Source organism: Lepisosteus oculatus, chromosome 17 (genome assembly GCF_040954835.1).
Source record: "Lepisosteus oculatus isolate fLepOcu1 chromosome 17, fLepOcu1.hap2, whole genome shotgun sequence".
NCBI lineage: Eukaryota > Metazoa > Chordata > Actinopteri > Semionotiformes > Lepisosteidae > Lepisosteus > Lepisosteus oculatus.
In genome coordinates this window covers 1,963,180-1,988,693 of record NC_090712.1, presented here as the reverse complement: position 1 = coordinate 1,988,693, position 25,514 = coordinate 1,963,180, and the positions used below count along the sequence as shown (strand labels likewise).

The 25,514-nt window shown below is 44.6% G+C and overlaps 1 protein-coding gene across 5 annotated transcripts in view; it reads left to right on the top strand.

Annotated features, from left to right (window-relative positions):
• The window catches only part of phactr2 (phosphatase and actin regulator 2), a 72,670-nt gene that overhangs the window by 16,587 nt on the left and 30,569 nt on the right, over positions 1 to 25,514 (top strand). The window contains exons 1-2 of one of the 5 annotated variants that reach the window (XM_015362491.2): positions 8,360 to 8,445; positions 9,332 to 9,598. The exons of 3 other annotated variants lie outside the window; for them this stretch is intronic. In XM_015362491.2, coding sequence (XP_015217977.1) covers positions 9,556 to 9,598 — 43 coding nt within the window. In that variant the 5' untranslated portion in view covers positions 8,360 to 8,445; positions 9,332 to 9,555. Of the gene's footprint in view, positions 1 to 8,359; positions 8,446 to 8,960; positions 9,599 to 25,514 lie in introns of those variants that run through there. One more of the 5 variants, XM_069179792.1, reaches the window with a different exon arrangement.

Genomic DNA, 25,514 nt, shown 5'->3' with positions numbered 1-25,514 from the left:
GATGGACTGCTGTCCTGTCCTCTGCTTCTGGGATAGACTGGGTAGGGACAACCTTTACAGCCCTAAACCTCTTTCTGTAAACTGACTGGGAAGAGAACAAGTGAGGGAGAGCTGTTCTGTCGGAACACTGATCAGTACAGACGGGTCTCCTCTCATCTTTTCTGAGGAAAAGTGAAATCCAATTTCTTTGAGCCTCAGTGCTCCTCTGTGAGATGGCAAATGAAGAGAAAAGTGATTTAACCTCTTGGTTAGAATTTTTAATTAACAACTGAGCTATGTTTATCAGAGGGTTGTGTATATATATATAACTGAAAACTTTTAGATCCAGTTGTGCTGCTTTAAATCATTATATCAACAGGGGTCAAAGTTGGGATCAAAGATATGGCCAGTGTGTAGCTGGGAAACTTTACAAGGTGTTTTGGGAAACACTGGAAGGAATCTGGTGTCTTGTCCGACCATGCTTTGGGGATGTTTTGTGATGCAGTGATGGTGAAGGAAGTGCAGCCTCACTTACTGTATGAAATCCTTGGCTGAAATGGCAAGTCGAGGAGCTAGATGGGCTTAATGACCTCCTGCAGTTCAGAATCTCTTGCTTCTTCCTTGACAGCGGCCTGGCATCCCAGCCTTTCTTGAAGTGCCTGGAAGCAGCAGTATCTGCTACTCAGGGTGGCCACTGGCCAATTGGTCTTTATTACCTCCATTTCCAAGACCTTACTTATAACTTATAAGTTACCTTTAGACGCTGGTGGACTGAGGCCCTCCCGGACCAGGATATCGTTGTTCCACGATTGTGGAATGTCAACCTGTGAGTCTAGTCTAGTAATAAGTTCACATTGACTAAAATGAGACTGTCCATTTCAGCAGGTATATTATCTGGCATGAATGTTATACGTTTTGGAGTTTGTTTTTCCGTTATAATACTGTAGTCGTATGATTTCTTTCCTGCGCTGTAGTAGAAAGCTATTCCAGTTTCTTTGCTTTTGCTATAGTGAGATTCTTCTGTGAGTGGACTTGAGATCTGGACAGCACTGTGTTGCAGTTGCCAAGCTCTAGAGATCCCCATTAGAAATAAACACGAACAGCAGTTCTGTATTCAGACGCAATCAACAGACAGCCACTGCTCACAGTAGGTGCAGAAACTCTTATCCGAAGGAGTAAACATAACATTTGTTCAGGTTTTAGGCTCGGAAATGATTAAAGTGCTACAGAGTTATGACTGTTATGACCAGCTGTGTGAGCAATGGAAATATTTGCTAGGAGGGGTATGCTGTCACAATTCTCAGGGACAGGCAATTTATAATTTATTAACTGTAATTATCTTCAGAACTTTGACCCAGGCTTTTTGGCTAATAAATAAATCATTTTAAGAAAGGAAAAAAAAAAAGATAAAGGCAGACGGAGTTAATTTAGAACCACTTAAACAATAACTGCCATGCTTTTGACCTGAGAAAGTCTCATAAAATATTAACTGGCTCTTCAGCTGTTGATGTGCTATATTTGTCCGAAGGAAGTCTTGTATTGACTTTCCTGTGTTCCTGTACTTGGGCAGATTGAAGTCTGAGATGAACTGATCCTTGGTTTTCCACTCTCTGGACATTAGTCGTTAAATGCACTGGATACAGGGCCTGAAGCAGAAGCTCACGAACATGACCGAGGTTTATTCTCCAGGTGTGAGAGTGGAAGGTGTGGGGACACTCCACAGTCTCACTGTGTTTGTGGCAGGGTGGGGTGGCAGCTTTAATCTGGCAGAATTTAGCCACTTACTCCCAGAAAGGGGGCATGCTGGGACCAATTCCAGAAGAACTGGCGGAACTAGACGGTACCAGTATCCTAGACAGTGCCCTAGTCCTGTGGTTTCTGATCAAGCCACAGGTTGGTGGCTTATTCTACCTGAGTGCTCGGGTACATAATTGAGCTCTTAATTGGCCTCTAAAGCTTTAAATTGAACTGTTAAAAATATACACGAACACATATAAGAAGCAACATTTAAACTTATTGACATAAAGCAAAGGTTTCGTCAGAGGCTGTGCTGTGCAAGGTGGCGTTGAAAAGCAGGAAGGTTCTTGCTCAGTCGGTTTCATTTCTGTGTTGGGCTCAGGAAAGCATGCGATTCTGACAGAACTGGTTGGAAAAGAGCAGGAGGAGGAAAATGGAACAAAGGGACACATGCAGAAAAGGTGCCTTACACAAGCTCTGGTGAGATTCACCTGTATAAGATTAGATCACTTTATTGGCCATATACAGTTTCTTGTATTAGGAATTTGTCTTTTCGCAGACCCCAGCTTGCTCTCCATGAGACACACAGACAGGGAGAGAAGCTGGGGGTCAGAGCGTAGGGACTTGAACTTGAACTTTATTGCCATATGTAACCGGTACTGGTACAATGGAATTCTTACTTACAGAAAGTCTCTCGATTATAAAACAAGTGTAAAAAACAAAACAAAGTGCAAACAGTGCATCAAGACAATGTACAAACAAACAATAGACAATGTGCAAGTAAACATGCAGACAGTTTGAATGTAAACAATACAGACGTGTAAACAATGACTGGAGACGTACAATTAATAAATTACAATGAGGTAGATGGTGATGGAGTAGGTGTGGTCCGAGGGGGATGGCTAAATGTGTTCGCCAGTCTCACTGCTTGTGGATAGAAGCTATTGAAGAATCTAGTGGTAAGTGTCCGTATGCTCTTGTATCTCTTGCCTGAGGGCAGTGGGGTGAAGAGCTCATGCCCGGGGTGGTACTGTCCTCTGTGATGGCCAGAATTCTACCACGGCAGCGGTCCTCATAGAGCTGTTTAATCTCGGTGAGACCGCAGCCGATGATCTTCTGGGCCATATTGACCATTCTCTGCAGTGCCTTTCTTTCTCGCGAAGAGGTGTTGCCATACCACACGGTGATCCCATTGGTGAGGACGCTCTCGATAGTGCAGCGGTAGAAGTTCACCAACACATGTATTGGCATCCCCCATCGCTTGAGGCACCTCAAGAAATAAAGGCGCTGCTGAGCCTTCTTCATGATAGAGTCAGTGTTCACAGTCCAGGTTAGATCTTTAGAGATGTGAATTCCCAAAAACCTAAAGCTGGTGACTGTTTCCACTTCCGTTCCATCAATACTGAGTGGGCTGTGAGTGTGTGGCCTGTGTCTCCGAAAGTCCACTATTAGCTCTTTCGTTTTCTTTATGTTCAAGTCCGGGTTATTGCTATGACACCACCTAAGCAGCTGTACAACTTCATCCCTGTAAGTGGACTCGTCATCATCACTGATCAGTCCTATTATAGTGGTGTCATCGGCAAACTTGATGATGCGGTTATTGCTGTGTCTTGCTGTGCAGTCGTGAGTAAATAGGGAGTACAACCTTGGACTCAGACAGCAGCCTTGTGGGGTTCCAGTGCTCAGGGTGAGTGGTGTTGATGTTTTATTGCCTATCCGCACCACCTGTGGTCTCTCGATAAGCAAGTCCAGCAGCCAGTTGCAGACAGAGTTGCACAGACCTAATCCCCTGAGCTTTGTCACCAGTTGACAGGGTATGATGGAATTGAATGCTGAACTGTAGTCCACAAACAGCACTCTCACATACGAGTTCTTAGTGTCCAGGTGTTCCAAGGCTGTATGCAGAGCCAGGGAGACAGCATCATCCACTGATCTGTTGTTCTGGTAGGCGAACTGCAAGGGGTCCAGGGACTCTGTGATGGAGGAGTTGATGTGTGACAACACCAGCTTCTCAAGGCATTTCATCACCACAGATGTTAATGCTACTGGGCGGTAATCATTCAGGCATGTCACTTTTGTCTTTTTGGGGGTTGGAACAATAGTGGTTTTTTTAAAGCAGGTGGGGACCATGGACTGTGACAGGGAGGAGTTAAAGATGTCTGTCATTTATACAGCGCCCCTGGAGCAGCTGGGGTTAAGGGCCTTGATCAGGGGCCCAACGGAGTAGGATTCCTCTGCCGGCCGCAGGATATGAACTGGCAACCTTCCAGCCACAGGCACAGATCCTGAGCCACTGCACCGCCACCGCCACCCATACGTCAAGGCCTTAGTTCTGATTTGGAATCTCCTTAAGTTGCGTTTCTGATCTCCCTTTTTCCCCAGTTCCCGTCCTCTGAGACCTAGTTTGTCCCATCACCCCATAGGTGATAGCCTTCAAATTCCCAGTCTGGTAAGGAACCATATTCATCAGTCTCCGTTTACAAATCCTCCCTTAAAACCTGTTTGAACTGGCATTCGTCTATTGCATTTTGTTTACTGCACATTTGAAGTTATTGTACAGCAGTATAATTTCTTTTTATGGTAAATATTTAAAAAATGGATTTGTGTTCATTTTTCTTTAGTAGTTTGCTTGTGGCGAAATGGCAACAGACGTAAATAGGAGTGCAGGTGGACCAGAAGGTGGCGCTGTTTCCTCTGAGGTCAGAATCTTCAGGTTCGGATCAGCAGCTTTATGCGGGACAGGCACCTATGTGAGGCGCCATTTCTCGAGGAGAAATTGCCAGTTTTTTCCTTTTTCCCTAATGGATCAGCTCCCTTGTCTGGAAAACCATAGGACCAAACCAGCTTATGTCTCATAAATGATCGTTTGTGGTATCTCCGGGCATCTTTAGTTGACCTGGGTATGAAAGTCTCTTCTTGGGTTTTGCTGGGTTTGTTTTAGGTGGTTTTGTGTTTTGCCATAACATAGCAGTTTGCGTTTGACATTGTGGGAAACATAAAAGCACAAATTAAGCGGATGACCAAGGCACAGCCACATCTCTTTTCTGCCTCCATGAAACTGCAGAATCGGACCATTACTTCACCTGCAAACACCCGGCATTGATACAGTACATGAGATTGGATGACAAGAATACTTAAAGCTTTTGCAGTGCGACAGCCTGCAGCCCGGAGCAGTAATCGCCACCGGGTCAAAGCTGTGGGCCGTGAGGACCTTGTGCTGTGAGCCAGCTGGTATAGGGGCAGGGCAGGTGATGAGGCTGGGAGTTTGTATTCTGTGCGTTTCATACAGTTGACGACATGTGAAATGAAGAGCTTCTATAGCTATGATAAAGGCATAGGATCAGTTGTCACTGACTGTTGATTGCAATTGTAAGAACATCCAGAAAGCCTATGTACACTATGTATTTTTTCTTCGTATAATGTTGTGTATTGGGGGCTGTATTATGATCTGATTACATCTTTAAGAAATGAACTTAATTGATCAGATTAATAGCCTAGAATAGGTTAAGGGTCTGGCACCCTAGGAGCTTCCGTTTTGAAAACAAATCCAAAGTGGAATGAGCTAAATTTACATAAAAAGCCAGGCTTTGTCGATGTAAACTTGTATTCTATAGAGGAGTGCACATTTCATTATAGTGGTGGAGGGGACTCCCCATTACCTGTAAATATATAAGTGTAAGCAATTATTATTATTATTATTATTATTATTATTATTATTATAGACAGTACAGTAAGTAGTGAATAGCATGTTAATATTAAATGTATAGAACAATAGTAGAAAGTTTAAAGCAGAAAGTTTACGTACACTATGCAGTACTTTTGACGAGCTAGGAAGCAGAGTCGGGGTTGCTCAGCTACAGCTCCACCGCAGACTCAGTCCTGACTCAGTTCTTGAGGAAGCGTCCTGCATGGGGACTGGAGCTTCATGTTAAGGCGGTAAGGCGGCCAGCTCGTGCCGCGCGGCTCTTTGTGAAGCCATGCTCTGAGCCATCAGAAAGGCCCCGTTTCCTCCTCCTCCTCCTCCGCCCAAGAAGACGCGGCCCTCTCTTTCCTAGGCCAGCTCCACCCAGCTGCACAGGCACATGGAGTTCATGAGAGAGCAGGAACAGCCTGGCTCAGGGGCTGCCTATCCTCAGGAAACCTGAGCCGCGGGGCCTAGGGCAACACCGTGTCCAGACCGGGAGAGCCTGCCCCCCACCAGCCTGGTCTTCATCCCTCAGAAGAGCCGGCGGGACAGAGGAGGGGGCTGGGTCTTTGGAGAGGCAGTAATCACGGCAGCGTTTTTGGAGACTGTCCGTTTGTTTTTGTGATTTCAAAAAAAAAAATAATCTGCCACATTTGTGTGAAGCTCGTGATGCTTCCTCTGAAAAACCAAGACAGGATTGAACTGGCACTGCTGCTGCCTCTGCTGCTCTGTGTGTCTGGGAGCGGGGTTTGCGCGTTGGGTTCCAAAAATGCAAATTGGCTGTGGATCTTTGAGCCTGTGGTTCTGCTCTCACTCTCGGTCTATTTTGTTTTTAGAAACTGGAAGCAAATGTCCACCCTTTCCAGCCCTGATGCTGGCTGAGATCTGTGCAAAGGAAGCGTGCAGATAGAACCTGCATCTCCAAACCTGACGCTGTCTTTCTGTCATTTCTCACACTTCCAGGGTCTGACTAATCTGTTCTTGCAGGATCTCGCCGTCCTGATTTTTGGATTTAGAATACCTTGTTAGTAAAAATATTAAAGATAGAGTAAAGTTCTGTTTCAGAACGTGGCCAGAAGATTTAAAAAAAACTTTTTCAGAGAGATGGTTTTTTTTTCTAATGACTCTCTCCAATAGCCATGCATCACCACGGCTATTTGTAATACCTGAGTAATACCAGTAGACAACTAAAAAACATCTAAAAAAGCCAAGAGGGAATGTGTCCCATCATGCTTGACTAGTAGCTAATAGGTCACCACCTACTGGTGTCCAGACTGGGATTTCCAGTCTGTGGGTATAGGTAACAAAATCAGGACACCTACAAAAAAAGCCTCTTAGGTTTTAAAACAGGAATGTCAGCAGCAGACATTGAAACTGGTAGACCTGGTTAATGACTGCTTTCTTACTGGGTTTGTTGGAGCACCTACAGTACAAGCAGAAATGCTTGTATTGATTTCATCTGTTTCAAACGATCCAGACAGACTGAGGCCAAACGGAGGTGAGAGAGCTGAGGGACCTGTGATCGTGGAGAGGTTTGACTTTTACTTTGAAACTGTACAGATCTCCAAATTTGAAAGCCAAATCCGAAAACCAGACTGTGGAGTAAAATGGACGAGTCTAGATCTGGATTTAAACAGCTTCTGCTTGAGGGACCGAACAAATGTATCCCTGGAGGTAGTGAAGCATACCCTAAAGAACAATATCCCCCAAAATCAATTAGGACCAATATTGGAGAAAATTGCTTCAGGAAATTAAAAATAACAGGAATGAGTTAAGAAAATGAGTACAATGAATTAGAAGCACAGATAAAAATATGATTATGCAGTAGAAGCTAAACTTAATGGTTCTTTCAATACTAGAACAGCAAAAGAACCACAAAAGAGTGTTGGAGAGTTACAGACTAAAAAAGGGACATGGCCAATGTACAAAACATGTATTTCACTCCAGTGCTCACTGAGGAATAAGTGAGCCACATACCTCAGGCAGCAGGAAGTCAAAATTCTGTATTTAAAGTGTTTTTGGGTAGTAGGAGCACTCTGGATTAATAAATTCTTATATCCTGATGGCAATTTGTACTCAAGGAAACAAGACCGTGCTTAAGACAGAAGGCACAAGTATCTGTACAAGGACCACTGTTCTTCCTAGTTTATACCAATGATCTCGATTCTGGTATGATTAGTAAACTATTCAAGTTTGCAGGTGATACAAAAATGGGAGAATTAGCAAACGCTGAAATGCTGTAGGAGCAGCAAACTAAATTCAAAAGGCAAAAATGCAAGATGTACACTTGGCAAAGAATGTTTGTGTTGAACAAGTGTCACGTATTACATGCAGGTAGTAAAAACACAACCTGGAGTTTTCGGTTTTAGGGTTATACAGTATGCTTGTTTTCTAGGCTATGGTTTTCCTGTTTTCAGAAAATGTTTTATAATCGCTAATGTGCCAGTCAATTATTTCTCAGATTGATTGACAGAGGCAGTGCAGTCTGCTCAGTTGTAAATGGCTGCACCAAGGAAGGTGAAGGCTACAGGGAATAGAGTGTATTTGAGGAAGGCTGGGCTGCTGCTGGGAGTGGTAGAGGAGGACCAGTAGGTGGCGCTCTTGCCACTGGATCGGAAATTCCTAGCCCACAACCAGTAGCAGTGGAAAACGCAGGGGGCAATTCTATCTTCTGGATCCTTTTCAAACCAAAGTCTTGACTTAACATCATCATTTCACATCTCAGGGGGGATTTTAAATTGCGAGGGAGCAAACCTGAGAGCCGCAGCTAAAGTTTTAGTGTTTCCCGCCCTGGTCAGCTTGAATTTCCAGCAGTCGAACTGGCTCAGTAATTGCTCGTTTTCTTCCTTTGAGCTGCAGTGTAGTCGACTGCTGTTGTGCCCTGCCCCTGGGGGATTTTTTTGTTAAAGTGAACAAACCACAAGAGAAAGGGCAGGCGTTGGCATCAGCAGTGGTGATCATGAATATCCTGCTCCAGGTGGTGGTGCCTGCCTCTAGGGAAACTTCATAGCCCGAGGAAATCGGTGCCATTCTGTAGCACACAGGTAACGTCGGGTGCCGTTTCAGTGTGAGACATATTCAAAAATGTTTGGAGATTTAGTATTTATTTAAATCGAGACGAAGTTTATATTTTTCATTATTTCTTTGTGCAATTTGTTTTTTGTACTTTGACCTACGTGATGCATCCCGGTCGAGGCTGCACGAAGGCGTTTGTGAGTCTGTATCCAGACGCCTCTCGTCTTCAGTGCTGTTTGTTTAATTAAAAACAATGTCGCCTTTCTGCCGCTCTCCAGAGACTCGCGGGCTCTGTTAATTGGTGTCTAAACCTGGCTGTGTGTGTGCGTGTACGCCCTTGAGGGACTGAGCTAGTCTCCTTTCCAGGATGTCCACTGTGGACCGTGGACTCCGGTACAGTGTACTGTATTTCCGGGAGAGGCTCGGGGCTGCTGCGCCCCAGACCACACACTGGAAGATTCCTTGTATAACATCTCGATGCCACGCCAAACTTTTGATTAAGTGCATTTTTGACGCTTTTTGGTCTTTATAAACGCAATATACCCACTGTACAGTTTTAAACACTATCTCCTACTACATGATTTAGAGAAGCGCGGTTTTCATTGTGGAGTTCGCTGTTCTTTTACTCTTGCTTTCATTCGGATGTGTCACGATGACTGTAAATGAATTGCGCTGTTTTAGTATTTACAAGTCCATCACTGAGTTAATAATAGCAGTGTGCAACACAGGACTCCTAACAGTCCTACGTCATTATGGGTTTTTTTTTTGAGTGCACTGCACAGTTTCTGCAAGATCTTCGCAGAGATTACATGTGGGTCTTCCTGAGTGAGACGTAACAAAGATTAAGGCGCCTTTCGGCGTCTCCTACACCAGCTCTGGGCTTTGACGGGACTCCCTCCCCGTGACCTTTGACAGGGAGTAATCTACATAAAGGAATGACAGGCATTCGGCTGCGCTGAAGCGCTAGTGGGGGACGCGTCTGTTCCGCGGAGCCGCTGCGGAGTTGAACCAGGGCACCGCGCAGAGGCAGCGCCGGTGCTCAAGTCGGGGCGATGAGCCGGCAAGGACCGCGTCGTCGGAGAGCAGCAGGGAGCGCATGAGTGCCGGTCCGCTGGCCCGGCCCGTCCGAGGAGCACGAAATGGGCCAGACGTCCGTCTCCACCTTGTCCCACAGCGCGAGCGGTGAGTAGCGCGAGCGAGGGGCGGGTGGGCTCGCGATCAGCCCGCGGGTCAGACCAGGTGCAGCCGGTCCGCAGCACCGTCGCCGATCGGTTAATTCTGCTGACAGCTCCTGCCCTGGCAAATGAAGGAAGTCACGTATCGAAGACGAAGAAAAAGTTGCTCTGCCTGAAAGCGCAGCTTGCTTTTTGGTTAGAAAAAAAGTTATTGGAAAGTGTTGAATTCTTGGCTTGGATCGTTTTTTTTGTTCAGTAAATTACCGCTTGAGGCCAGTTGCTTAAGTGGGCTTGTTGAAATGAAAACACATTAAGCACTATAATGAAAATTATTTAGACTTCATGATGCTTGACCTAGGGTACGACTCTTGTAGCGTAAAGTGCCTCTTTTAGGAAGTGAGTGAATAGTGTTTCCTGATATTTTATTCGTATATGTTACATTTCATTCTCGTAACGGACCCCTTAAACCACTTTTTTCAGACTATCTCCGTGTAGACGGAAATTAACAACAGATGGGACAGTGGGGCTGTCCGTGTCGGAGCTTCACGGACGCGGGGGGGCGGCGTGGCTTTCTTAGCTAACGGGTGGGACGAAAGCGAGCTCGGATGAATTTGGATGGACTTGAGCGGTCTCGCCTCCAAACTGGGAGTGTTCGCATCCTGCGGCAGACGCGTAGTCTTAAGAGGACAGTATATTATTTGGAGCCGTAGCTTTTCGTTAATTGTTTGCCCCTGGTATTATACGGTGGGTGCTGGTCCAAAGTGCTTAAATATGTTGAACTTTCTTGAGGGGTATGTGACCGCGTGTATAAAGTTTTTTTTTTTCTGCTGAGCGAATAAAGAAGGAAGTAAGGATTTTACAGACGTTGTGAAGTAACCTTTTTTCAAAGCAAGGCCCATTTCTAAAGGGAAAATTGCGTCTTGTTGTGAACTATTACCCAATTAATGCGAATTTCGTGGTTGGAGAAGGCTAAGCTGAAATGACATGATTTCCTGCGTTTCTGTGCTCCCGTATGGCATTTCTCAGACTGATTTCCTTTCTATTGTCTCGGCGTTTCTGGAAGGTTTGTCGTCTTGTGAAAAAAACCCCAACAACTTCCTATTCATCGCTTCGAACAGTTCCTTACTGCCATCTGACTTGTGGTACATCATTGCTTAGCGTGTTCCCCTACTATTGTTTCTCTCAAAACGCAACGTGACTGCGGGGTGAAAAGGCCAGTCGCATTTAAAGTACCCAGAAATAAATATGGAGGGGCGGGGACAATATTACAGCTCAGTTTCTACAAGATGAAAAGATACATTACTCTGTGGATGTTGAAGCACCAGGGCTGTGAGTCTCCTTTTCGGGGAAAAAGTCGTGGGGCTTGATGAGGGCATGAGCCTTAGTGTTGTGTGGTCCCACACTGGGCCAGATGTTTCAAGATGGGGCACGTCCTTCTGAGAGCAAGCATCTCTTCGGGCCACTCTGCCCTATATCCTCATAGATGTGCTCGCCATCATGTCCACTTCCAGCGAAGAGCACCTATTGAGAGGTCATCAATCTTTGTCGGGGCGGAGCGGTGACTCTGTGACTAAGGATCTGCGCCTGTGGCTGGAAGGTTGCCGGTTCAAATCCCGCAGCCGGCAGAGGAATCCTACTCTGTTGGGGCCCTGAGCAAGGCCCTTCACCCCAACTGCTCCAGGGGCGCCGTATAAATGACAGACCCTGTTCTCTGACCCCCAAGCTTCTCTTCCTGTCTGTGTACCTGTGTGTCTCATGGAGAGCAAGCTGGGGTATGCGAAAAGACAAATTCCTAATGCAAGAAATTGTATATGACTTATAAAGTGATCTGATCTTATCTTATTCAGCGTGGGTGTCCAGAGGCTGTTTCTGCCTGCAATGGATGTGCCCTTTAAAATCTCACATGATCTTCGGACGTACAGACAGTACACGCCACATTGAGGGCTTGAGGGTTTCACATTTTTCTCCCCTTTACTCCAGAACAGCTCTTCGTTCACACCCTCTGAGGGACGCTGGTCTCGTGTCTTGTACAGCAGACGGAGAACGGAGAGAGCTTGTTTCTTGCTGGGGTATGGCAGAGAGACCAGTGCCGCAGCTGGGGACTGAGATAGGAACCTCTCTGTGTTGGGACTGTGTCACCTAGCTTCCTTTAGTAGGGCCCATGGCAGAGGTAGTGTGTTCTGATGCTGCGACTAAGATTGGGCAATAAACTCAACGTTTCTAGTTCGGAGATTAATGAGAGCTTGGCTAGGGCTGTTTTTGCAGGGCGGATTTGAGTCTTTGGAGTGGGTAGGAGAAGGGTTTCGCAGACATGGAGCTTGACTAACAAGGAAACTACCAAGTGCACTGTTAAGGTGTTGCGATCTTTGGTCACTCATGGCCTTCATCAGCCTTGGCTGACGTCCTGCTGAGGTGGCAGAAGCCAGCTGGACCTTGTCCAGGTGGTCATCATCCCCATGGGGTTTTGTTTCCAGTATATCCCTGCCTGACTGAAGCTCATTCCTCCTTGTGTCTAGTCTGTTGATATTTGTTTATTTGGTAACTGCTTTGAGGAGAGAAGAAGGGTTCTGCCTGAATTGTGCAACAGTGCCTAATATTCTGCGTCACTGGGCCGGGTATCTGGGGAAGAGATTAAAACCCTGCCCATATACAGTAGGTTTGCATCGAAGGAGATGGGGTACATTAAACAACAGATCGTCATTCCTTGAAATTTCTTTGCAGCTTGTTAGAAAGATGCCTTATGCACCAAAATGGCTTGGCTGCCAGTAGTGGGATCATGTTCTTCACTCACACCCTCGTAACAATGAAGTTGGGAGCTTCAGTTTCTCTTCAGAATGGTTGAAAAGAGTAAAAGTCCAGCATCTGCATGTCTCCTAGAATGAGTGCTGAGTTTTCACATTTACTGGTTATGTGTGTATGTGCAATTTCAGCTGCAAGAACAGCAGGCTCAGTAATTACCCACAATAAACAAAGTATCACTAGGCATGCTTATTTCAGGGCATGTCAGCTATGATATATTCGTACATGAGTATGCATATTCAGACTGTATGGTGAGATATATGTATATGTACGGTATACGTATGTATTACCTGGGAACTCAATCAGCTTGGTAAGCCCAGTATAATTAACCTTGGAGTCCAGTGCTTGGCGTGGTCAGCCTGACCTGAAGGTTACATCTACAGGGGTTTCAATTGTGTAATTAGATCGTATCCCAATGCTTTTAAGCCTGTACAAAGTAGCCTGTGATTAGCCTGTAGGGAAGCATTTTATATAGCCTTAATGTGACAAGGCCACATACACAAGGATCTCCACCTCGCCATCAGATGAGTGAACCTGAGACGTTTTATTGAATCAGAAATCACATACAGTATAATGCTATATGGGCACCTACAGAGAAAACATTAAATACTATTAAATGTGTTTAGGTTCCCCTTTGTTAAAATAAAAGTTCTTGCTTCTGTGTTCCACAGTAAAATTTTAAATGTAAATGCATTTCTTATAAAAGTTTTCCCTACAACACCACCTGTGGTACAGATCTGTCGAACTTCAGCCCTGAGTGGAGTGATTTATATCTCTTGCAGGCAAGGCTTTGTAGCACAAGTGGTAAATGGACAACAAACACAGTCGTTGCTTCCAGAAAGGTTAACATGAACTGCACACCGTTATTGAAAGAAGAGGGGTTCTATGTCTAAAACGTATATTGCTTGTGGCTCGGCGCTGGCCATCGTGCTTGGAAACACCAGGTCTGTGCGTCAGAGATGTTAAGGCTGAGTGTACTGGTCAAATCATTTAAAAATCTGTGCTTCAGCGCATTCAGCCTTTTCGTGTCCCGTCATTGGAGTGCCAAAGATATTTTAAAATCAAACCGGGAGGCAGGTTGGGAAGTGAACGAGATTGAGGGTTTTGGGGAGTGGAGGAGTTGCCGCGCTGGACCTCGGAGAGTCCCGCTCGTGTGCGCACACGCGAGTCGGAGAGTGGGATCAGCTCCCAAATGACACGCTGCCAAGATCCTAGCCATGGTGACTGGAACAGTTTCCTGAGAATGTTTAATATCGCAACCTCTGCAGCTAAGGCTGTGGCAAAACGCCTCTCTGACTGACTTTTTTTTTATCCATGGTAGGAAGTCAAGGGTGTCTTAATGAAGTTAAGAAATTAACTTGTCCTTTGAAAGTTAACAAGTCCTTGTATCTTGGAAGCGATGGTAGTTTTTTTTTTCTTGGCTAAAATCTTTTCAACTCCTTGCAAAAATGTGAGAACAGTTTTAAGTTGAATGTTTAGCATTTGTGTGTTTTTGAGAAGAAGAAAAATGTAACAGCTACAGTAGGAGAGCTTTCTGGAACTTCCTCTAAAGTGGCTGTAGTGTACAGAGAAGGAACTAATTTGACCAGAGCCCATTTTACAGATATCGCCAAACACATCCTTTTGGTTAACTTTTGCAAGTTTCCTTCACCGACCAGTGCTTTTTCAGATTTTTCAAAACATTTCTTAACTGGAAAGCAAAAGCACACATGGCTCATTGTCATTCTTCTCCGCAGTGCAAAGCAGTCCGTTAATTGTCTCAAGTTTTGTGGTTTCGCTTTCACTTCTGGCACTGGGCAGCAGAACTCCAGAAATTGAGAAAAATTGCACAATGTCTTCTAGCAGATACGGAACTGTCACCCTCAGACACGATGAGCTTCCACTCCGTGTGGAAATGTGGAAGTTTGATGTACCCACATGACTATGATGATGGGGGCAGGGGGAGGGATAATACCCCCAGTGACCTTTACAGTATGTAAAGACGTCTGTGCCATTTGCTCTTTGCGTCTGTATTATCGCTTAAGACGCTCTCTTCAGGAAGATGCAGCCTCTAATCAAGAGTAACTGCAGCCTCCCTGAAGCCGTCTGCTTGGAACAATTACAGTAAAATCAAATGAACTGAGCTGTCAGTTTAGTGGGGGGGCCTTTAATGAACATTTGCAATACAACTCACGGCAACTGGGCCAGCAAATTAATACTTTGTGCAGTATTAATACTTTGTGCAGACTTGCCAGGGATCTCGGCAAGCATTTTTCTTCTTCCGAGTCGTCAGTTGGCGTCTCATTCTGCGTGCTAACTGCAAGCCTCCTGTATGGCTCTAGGGAAGAGAGCCTTCCTGTTTACTCCCATAGAATTCCTGTCGGGAAGAACCACAAAAAGCTTTCTTCTAAAACAATCTAGACTAAAATACTGTACTTGACGGGGAAGATTTAATGACAGCAGATCTGAGAGACTAGTAGTGTTGCTTATATGTCGTGTTACATACTTCCATTCATCCTTTTTCTAAACACTTTATCTGATACATGGTCGCGGGAAGCTGCAGCCTATCTGTTGCTTTTTGTACTTTTGACTTCTTCTGCCGTTAATCTCTCCCTCCCTGTATTTGATTACATATGTGAGTTGTTTGAGCCCCACCTTGATGTTTTCCTCGTCAGATGTAATCCCATTCCCAGTCCAGTACTGAATCTAGTGGTATATCTCTTGTTCTTGTCTCTGGGCAGTTCTGAAACCTTGAAGAAATAATTAATAATAATTTAAAGCGCTTTACAGGTAATGGGGATCCCCTCCACCACCACCTGTGTGCAGCCCCACCTGGATGATGCGACGGCAGCCATAGTGCGCCAGAACGCTCACCACAGATCAGCTCTCAGTGGGGAGGAGAGCAGAGTGATGAAGCCAGTTCATAGATGGGGATTATTAGGAGGTCACGATTGGTAAAGGCCAATGGGAAATTAGGCTAGGACGCCGGGGTTACATCCCTACTCTTTTCGAGACACAACCTAGAATTTTTAATGACCACAGAGGGTCAGGACCTCGGTTTTACGTCTCATCCGAAGGACGGCGCCTGTTTACAGTATAGTGTCCCCGTCACTGTACTGGGGCATTAAGAGGCACAGGAGGTCTCATCCAGGTTCGGGTCAGCCTCACACCCGCTGAGCTTCAGTGGGCGGCCGGGTGTGAGTTGCACAGGGATACAGCTGCTGGCTGCTGAAATGTCTACCGTTTGACTGAAGGGATGGTGCCAGGGGTCATGTGGACATGGGCACTCTGTTTATAATTACAACTGCGCTTTCTTCGTCTAAATGGAGGTAATTAGGACTGATTTTCTTAATATAGGGGTGCAGAATGTCTGCTGGATCCTAGCCCTCTGGAACAGATTGTCTTTGACCTTTTTCAGTGACCCACCAAAGTGGGGAAGACACAGGAGATCGGCCTAGTTTCAGAGAGAGGTTTGAATGTCGGCTTGTAGACACTTCCACCCTCCAGAACTGGAGATGAGCAGCCCAGCCTTAATTGCCACCTTGGGTTGGCATTGATTGTCCAATGTGCACGAGATCTAATCAGGCCAGGCTATTTTTAAGTGTTAATTCACTTCTAGAATGAGTGCTAGGTTTGCAGTCTCATGGCATCTGAAATGGGAACAAGTATGAAATCAAATGGTGGTTTTGCATACAATGAGATGATTGTTTTTCATTCTAACATTCAGCATGGCTGTGCAGAGGGAAGAAAGACAGCTGAGATTATTGGCGTTTTAGTTGCTTTTATTTCATTTGCCTAGACTATAGTGCTTTCAGAGATTTGTTAACTCCACAAATACACAAATATTGCACATACAGCTGAACTCCAGCTCCCAGAAGGGTGTTTTGTGTGGGAGCGTGAGAATTTTCTGTTCCGGTCGATTGCTCTGAAACTTGTGAAAGCACACTCTCCACATACAGTTCTAGCTTATTAACTAGAGCACTTTCCTAAGTAGAAAGAAACTTTCTTAATCTGTAATTCAGCCATGAACAGGTGTCTGAAACGTACCTTTTTGTGGAGCTATTATGCATATTAACATTTTAATCTTTCAATATACTGTACTTGTCAAAACCATGTGAACAGTTTCTTGATGGAATTCCCCCCATTTACATGCAGTGATGATTACGTGAAAAAATGCCTTTTTTGTATTTTGAGGGAAAGCTTACTGATACTGCTCCCAATTCCAGGCTTTTTTGGGATTCTCTGTTCTGCATTCATCTTGATCATTTGCTTATCTTTAAGTTTAGGAGTTTGGTCCATTGAAATGTTTGTCTTTCAGTTCAGGATCTGAGTTTAATTTCTCCTACAAAGGAAGGCATTGCCTACAGCACTGCATCTCCTGCCAACGTAGGAATGTTGGTTTGGAAAATTGTCCAGTATCGCCACCTACTGGTCTGCCATCCACTTACAACAGCATCTTGGTTTTCCTTTGATCTCTCCTATCCCAGTGCTGACCAGACAGGGCCGTGCTTACTTTTCGAAACCCGTCAGAAGACAAGGTGGTCACAGTGCTCTTTCTAAACCCTGAGACGGCAAACCAGCACAAGACATCGCCACTGTTTGAATGGGTCTCCAGATTGCTACGCGCCCCCTAGGTTCTGGCCTGCTGAACTTGCTTTCCCAATGCTCGTTTTTTTCAAATAAGGAAAGAACCTGGATCTAACCCTGAGAATGATATTGCAGGCTTAAAATGTCCACAATTTTAGGTTGTCTGTTTGGGAATAAGGCAGGAAATGAATCAAGAGTTATACTTGTCTGCTAAATCACAAGGCCTGTATTAAATGAAGGTTTTAGCGTCTGCTTGGGATTTGCGCTTCTAGTCAGTGGGAACACTGTTAATTCACAAACCCAGAACATGTAGCAGGGTTCAGTGTTACTTCTGAAATGGGCTAAGTGCTGTCATTGCCTTGAAAGCTAAAACGGTGCAGGATTCTCATGGTGTTCTGGCAGAGCTGAGAGAGCCTCTGTCCAGGGAGTGCTGCAGTGTCTGCTTGCTGTCCTGGTGTTCAGGCAGAGCTGAGAGAGCCTCTGTCCAGGGAGTGCTGCAGTGTCTGCTTGCTGTCCTCGTGTTCTGGTGGAGCTGAGATGGCCTCTGTCCAGGGAGTGCTGCAGTGTCTGCTTGCTGTCCTCGTGTTCTGGCAGAGCTGAGAGAGCCTCTGTCCAGGGAGTGCTGCAGTGTCTGCTTGCTGTCCTCCTGTTCTGGCAGAGCTGAGAGAGCCTCTGTCCAGGGAGTGCTGCAGTGTCTGCTTGCTGTCCTCGTGTTCTGGCAGAGCTGAGATGGCCTCTGTCCAGGGAGTGCTGCAGTGTCTGCTTGCTGTCCTGCTGTTCTGGCAGAGCTGAGAGAGCCTCTGTCCAGGGAGTGCTGCAGTGTCTGCTTGCTGTCCTGGTGTTCTGGCGGAGCTGAGAGAGCCTCTGTCCAGGGAGTGCTGCAGTGTCTGCTTGCTGTTCTGGCAGAGCTGAGAGAGCCTCTGTCCGGGGAGTGCTGCAGTGTCTGCTTGCTGTCCTCGAGCCGCTGTATCCTGGCAGGAGCAGAGCGGAGCAGCACACCTTCACGCTTGACTGCTGGCTCACCGCGTCGAGGTCATTCATGGCTGAGAGTGACAGAAAACGAAAGGCACGTTCACCCTTTTCGGGTGAGTCTGTTGGCGCACGTGCTGCGATTACAAAACTATCCCCCGCTAGGCAGCACTAGCAGAGGCTACCAAATGGCTCCGCAACCGATATCTGAGCACTGTACCTCCGGTGTGAGGAGGAGGAGGTTGCCCGAGGTGGTCACAGACTGCGAGCTGCAGGGCCGTGCTCTCTCCTTACTGTCATTACACATCTCTGGGAAAGGACCTGAATCTCCGTCCGTTTATCCCCTCTGAAGAATATTGAAAATTAAAACCACATCGCTGCTCCCCAGGGAGTTAAACTGAGGAAACGTCTGCTTGACTAAACATTTTCTTCAGTGCTATGGAACGCGCACAGAATCCATATGAGAAGTTGTCTGGATTATGTGTATGAATATATATTGCAATGGGTGCAACTATATAAAAAAAAAAACCCGAAATATCTCGTGCAGTCCTATGGTATTACCAAAAAACTTGCACAACACGTGTTTGCAACAAGCATGAACAACATAAACGAGCACAAACATTTTCATTTGTTCCATTATTTCTTTTATTTTTAGTATTGTTTTTGTTACATCTAGGGGCTTACGTTTTGCACAATTCAATTTTTACCTAGCTTAAAAAGGCTTCACATTTTAAAAGGAACACATTGTGATCTGCTACAGTTTGAGACCAACCTACAGATAATAATGTGGTCTATAGGTCAGATTGTGTGAAAACTCCGCATTGCCTTTCGGTTAGTGACAGGATGTTGACCTTGGGCTGATCTCTTGCCACAACAGAGCAAACTCTGAGGAAGAACTTGTCGGACAGGTCTACTATAAAACTTAATAGAGCTGCAAGCTTTCAGCGTTCATTTTTGTACCTTCCATTTGCCCTTTAAACTTAAGTGTTGAAGGTTAGTGTTTATTTATTAAAGAGCAGAAATTCAGAGATGGCAGAACAAGCCCGAATGTTGTTCTATTTGCCTTCACTGAAAGTAAGAAGCTGACAGTTTGGCATCTGGCTGGTGGGTGGTGTGTGTACCTTGCAGGGCCTTGTAGATGCTCGTGGTTATGATGGTGCAGAAATGGAATGCTGATCTCTGGTGTTGTGGGGAAAAGTGGGCCATTTCATTGTTTGTTGTTTGAATATGGCAACACACAGTATTAACATAGATCACCTGGATTGAGGGATGAACAGTGGGCAATTTTCAGAGTTCTCTTCCCTTTACCTAAAAAAAGTGTAACCTGTATTCTTTCTAACCAACCTGTTTCCCAGCCTCGTAAGGTGGGTATGTGGGATACTAGCCCGGTCACTGGTGACTGGGATTGGGGTGCGATGGATCGAATCTGTGCAGGTTGAAAGTGCTATAGTTCAGCTGTTTTTGAGGGTTTAAGAGAAGGGTATTTCCAGGAAGGATGCTTGGTATTTCCAGTTTGCAGCAAGGAGAACAAGCATCGACTCAGCTTCGTCTAAATTCAAACTCATTTGCTCCATTAGACGAGTTCCTTTTCTTCTAAGTGTCCTTTCCACTTCGGTTCATTATAAAAAACAGCAGTTCTGGTGATGTTGAGCATTTTCTGCATTTTGCCTCTTTTCACTTCATTGCATTATGGGACCAAAGCACCAAGTTGCTTGTGCGATGGGGCTTGCTGGTGTTTGTGACCAGGAGTGGTAGATTTGCGTCTGTGTCTACACTAGAGTGAAACACTTGTTTCTGACTCATCCCGCATTGATTCTCTTTTAATAACTGGTTTTTGGTTAAACGTGCATCTCGGTTTTTCCCAGAGCTTTATGTTGTCAGAGGGCGTTATCAACTGGGCAGCTGTGGCTAGTGATTATTGTTAATGGGAACTGTGCAAGCTGGCAGGATATTGAATATCTTGGAAGTTAAGCAATGAGAGCTGGGAAGCCATTGACTCAGGGGCAGTGATTCATATAAAGTATTTTCTAGATAAAGTACATTTCCATGTCTTTCCAGAATGCTAGTACTTGTTAATTTGTGAAAGAAGAGACTAAAGCAACTAATGTTTGAGTCTGGCTAACATGGGATGCCTGCCACTTGTGTTATCACAGCATATCTGTCACACAGTAGCAGGGTCACTCAGTGACAGTCAGGTTAGATGCAAAGCAGCACATCTTCAGTTCTGTAAAAGTGTATATAAGGGAGGTGGCACCTTTTTCTCTTCCGAAAAACAGTTCTTCTACAAGCTAATAATGTTAAAATGAATATTTTCTTGGCACCTTTTCATTAAAAAAAATGTAAAATTTTCCCCAAACATAAGTTGGAAAACTTGCTCAATGCCTCAGTGTGGGATTTTTTTTTAGCATTGTCACACGAGTAAAAAATGATCACTGGTAGGACGCTATGGTTTGTGATGAAAGAAGGGAGTCAATGGGATGGGATTGATCTGAGCCTGGAAACAAATAATTCTAGAATCTTTCTCTGTTGCCAAAGTCTGAACGTGTACATAGGGGGCAGCTTTTGAAAAACATTCAACACATGTTCCTTTCTTACAAAATCTCTCATTTTGCAGAATTGCTGTTGTTAATTCTAGCATATTTTGAATTGTGTAATATCTAGATGTTCCATTGATTTGTATACTAACAACACCCTCATGCTGAAACATGATCTGTTTTTGTCTCCATTTGTTCCAAAACGTGAGGTTTTAAGGTTTTGAGTGTTGTCTCCTAATTCTGTTTGTATTAAATTGAAAGATAGCTAAACTGTACTTATCATAGCCCTGAAACACCCACCATGAATACATAAAAGATGCCTTTATTTTCCAGATACTTATTATGTACACGTTGTAGTCATTATTTAAAGTACAGTCCATGTTTTTGGTTGAATCATGGAAACCAGGTGGAAAAATAAGCAATGTGCGCTGCTTTTCCAAGAATTGCCTTGTGAATTTGCAGTCATTACTGAACCTGCACGGTACGGACACTTTCGTTTCTGTACAAATTCCTCTTTTTAATGTGCGTCATTCCTGATTTCAGTCTTCAGAGGCTTAAGGTGGCCTGCACTCTGCACGGGCAGTTAGCCTTCTGGTGAAAGCGCTGCTTGACGCCAGTGAGACCGTATTTGCTTCCTGTTACTGTGGCTTCCCTCTTTTGCTCATTAGAGTAGAAACCTAACCAGCTCTTTGTCTGTACTGGCTGCAACCACATCTTGGTCATCACATTTTAAAAGAGCTTATCCTGCAAATTATCTGTCAGAAGTGCCAGCTCTATGACTATTTCCAAGTTTTCTTTATGGAGTTGTCCATCTCAGCCGTGCTCTAAGGTTAGGGAAGTTCTTCTTTTTAAAACATTAGGTATTAATCCAAGTTCTTGCATTTCTAATGGTCAGTTGTTGACAATGCATTGATTTGATATTGAGACGGAAGCCTATGATTTTGAGAGAGAGTTCCTTTTTACATTTTTTTTTCCCCAACCGTGTTATTTCCACCTGATTTGAAAGACTCACTTGTGTGTTTTTCACATTCGGGCTCAGATTACAAAGCCTGTGACTGCACACGGGAGAGTAAGGAAGTGTAGAAAGACTCCTCCTAACGGCTTCCAGTGCCTGTCGGATCCTGGGAAATTGTACAGATTCCTGCATCACTGGGAGACCAGAGTCCGAGCTGTTAATCCTGATTCCATTCACTGAGTGATGCTGTTTGGACAGTGCCAGATTCTGGGGTGACATTAAGCAGGCTCGAACCCAAGATCCAGAGTTAAAGTTTTCAGAATCAATTGAAATGGGCTCATTATTGCAGCATCCTGCAATGGTGAAACCCCCGTAATTAAAGATGCAGGTTCTTTATGGCAAATGTTTAAGGTCTGACTTTCATCGTGAATACTGCAGTCCAAAGGGTGGGGCAAAATCTGGCTTAGAAAGAACAGGATGTACTACTTTAGGCAAGATGTTTTTCAAAACCTTCCCCCTTTTCAATCTTCGTGAGTGGATTACCTTTTAGTGTTACCTGGATTTTTTTTTTATCCAGTCCAGTTTTGATTAGTGCCAGCAGTTAATCCGTTGTGCCCGCTGACTGCGTTTTTGACTCATTGACTTATTTTTGGGAGAGGCATTGAAGAAAACCGAAGGATTGGGAGTAATAATTGAAGGCCTCTCTTCCATGCTTCCATTTTAATATTCTTCTCTCTTTATAATTGTTGCCAGCCTTTAATTTCTCCTGACTCCAGCTTGGAGACTTCTAAGCCTTGATAGAGTGCTGTTTCACATATCTTCTGGTCTGTTTTCTTTGGTTTAGCCAGTATTGATGTCCTCCAGCCTGAAACTGCCTATCTCATGATCTTTGAAGAAGATTTCATAATGCCTGCCTTACTAGTGAGCCTTTTTTTAAAAAAATGAACTAAAGCTTCGATCTTGTCTTAGCCTTACTGATAGACTTCATAGATTGTCCTTGTATGAAAACTGGCTTATTAATTACCTAAAAGGTGGGATAACTATGGCCTTATGACACTTCAGCATCCTAATAATTGGGGAATAAGGGACAAAACAAATTGGAGAATCTGCAGGCAAGTCTTTTGCTCAGTTTCAGTATGCTATATTTGGTTCCTAAAGTCATCTCTATCTAGTCATCTAGAACAGCAGGGCAGCCATAATATGGATCATTGTGAGTAACGATTACAATTATATCAAGACCTTGTTGGTTGATGGTCTTCTGAAGTTTATACACACATAGTTTATAGACAGGGTTGCCTCTCCTGATCCTGGTCATGCCAGCTGAGCTTCATTGCTTAACTTGAAACCTTAATTGAACGTTTTGTTTTCTGCTCAAAGGGTTGGAATTTTGTTTCTAATGAACTGCGGTTGCTAAAATGCAGCCTGTAACACGTTCAAGAGCTGTAAACAGTCGAAACGGTTCAAATGAGCCCAGTTAAGGGTTCGCTTGTGAAACTGCTGGAACAGAAACCTGTGAGTACTGTATGTAGGACTCCAGCACCAGGGTGAGGGACCCCTGATTTATGGGCTTGGAGACCCTGTCTGATATGGCAGTTGAAACTGTGGGAACCAGCAGCATTTCTGACATAGGGGCCAGGCAGCACATCAAGGAGATTGATGCTGCTCAGTTGCTGTGTTTAGAGGGGGAAAGTATGAACAACAACTTGACTTCAACTGGCATTCAACTTGGCCAGACCTATGACTGAATAAATCTGTGACAGGCGTCCTACTTGGCAAGTCCTGTGACTGGTTAAAAACGGGGGTTCTACTTGTTCAGTCCTATGACTGGTTTAGAATGGCGTTTTTCTTGGAGGCCAGATAAAGCCTGTCACAGGTCTCAACAAAAACAATGCCCATGGCTGAAGTGACAGTGCTTGGTGCAACAGGAAATGTGAAAGAGGGTTCACTATCATGGTTAAACGTCAATCTGCAATACTGTAGCACTCAAAGCAAAACCCCATTTCAGCTGTGTTTTGACAATGATTTGAGCGGTTTGTGTTTGGTGTGGTCACATCCTCTGTTTTCGTGAAGCTAGTAACCGAAGGTCTGGCTATGTCCTTTTCTCTCACTCCAGGAGTCCTCAAACTCGGATTCTTTGCTGCATTCAGTCACAGCACAAGTAACATTGTGGTCTCTCAAGTACAGGACAAAATGCTTTCTATTTAGAATTTGAAATTGAAAGTAATTGAATAAGGAATTGAAAGTCGGTAGGGAGAACAGTGAACGTTTACTGGAGGCCTCCATGTAGAAGGGCTGCCCATGAGTTTCTGTCTGACCAGACAGTGTTTTTACTGGCTTCCCGAAGCCAGTCTGTGGCTGACTGCCCTCTAAGACGAAGGGGAAGTTTCTTGCCTTTGAGCTCAGGCCTGTAGATCTAGAATCATCCACTGACAATGACAGGCCCTGACAGGTAAAGACTAGCTCAGTGGTGAGTTCAGAGGACGTCTGTCTGCCACAGATCTCTCTTTCACCACACTTTATCACTGGTCCACCTCCTGGCACTGGGTTGACATGCTGTGGAGTAAGTGCCTTTTAAACCCGATAGTCTACACAGACCCCACTTGGTGTCTGCTACTGCTGTTTTTCATCCATTGTCATGACCTCTGCGAAATTAAGACTTTATAAAATGCGCCGAATGCACCATCAGGGGCACAGATTCAAATCTGGAGTCTGCTTTTACTTTGAACACATAAGAACAGGCTAATATATTAACCCCATCCTTATGGAGCAATTTCAACTGCTCAGAACCCTGCTGTCATATTTCATATATTAAACTTGGTTACACCTATAAAAAAAAGAGCTTTACATCTTCTCTCATGAACTGTCATTCATTGAATTAATACTGAAAACAATTGCTTCAGTTCTCAGCCCTGGAATCGGTCTTTACAGTGTGGAGGTGAGTAGTGTTCAGTTTTCCAAATCTGCATTTATCTGTAGCAGTTTCCCTGCTGTGCAAATTGATCCTTCCTGTAATTTTTGTTGTACAGGACATTTGTTGGTATATGTGTAGATTTAGCAGTGTGGACGTAGTTGCATCCTATTAAATGTCTAAGTCTGTCTTTTGCTCCTGGTTGTCCCCATAATCTATTAAAGGAAGTTTGAATAATTTAGCCATCTTTACATAGCTAGTGAGCGCTGCTATGAAGGAGGTGGGGCTACTGCTGTGTTTTAAAATGAGTCCCTCTGCTTCATACTTTTTGGTTCAGCTTCACAGGACTCTTGAAGGCACAATGCTCTTGAAATTGCCACAGGGATTTCAGGTTTCCTTAGGACATGCAAAGTCCTGCACAGAGAGCATTCTTTCCCATTTTTTTCCAATAGACTTTAATTTGGAACCAAGAGTTCAGCATTTCATGTTGAAAGGTGCATGTGAAAATGACATTTTTTCCTTGTGCCAAAGATGGTCTGCTGCACTTTTCAGAAGAGGTTGTGAAATGGCTTCAAGTATTGTAGATTGCCATGTTGAAGCGCAAAGCAGAATATTCATTCAGGGCTGGCTTTTGAGCCGTGCGCGGATCACACTGGCTCCCTTGGAAGGAAGGGGTTCTGCAGCAAGTTCTGTTCTTGCTTAAACAAAATCCGTTTTGAAAACGAGGTGGTTCTGGAATCTCTTAATGGCTGTCCGGTTTGTTCGGGTGAACCAGATCCTTGGTAAAACCTTAATTTGGCCACATGTAGCATAGTGAGGGCGGTTTTGCAATGTTGGTGATGGGCAGTGGAGTCTTTCACGCTGTCTTCATGACATCCACTTAAGGTTCAGGCCCAGTCCATGTTCAAGATAACAATCCGGCTTCATCCTTTATCAGTGCTGTTCCACCATTTGCATTGTTTACATACTCCTCTAGCGCGTCAGTGGTTATTAAATTTGTTTGACTGTTTGAACAGATGGTTGAATTACAGATGTTTTTGTTTTTTTTTAAATGAAGGCTGCTCGTTTTGGGGTGTTGGGTAGTATTTAGGGAAATTGACTTCACCATCTCCGCGCCTGTCTGTGTCCGGTATTTTCCTGACTGGTGTGAAGTTGCACGTGGTGAAGATTCCTGTCACAGCCCACGGAAAGA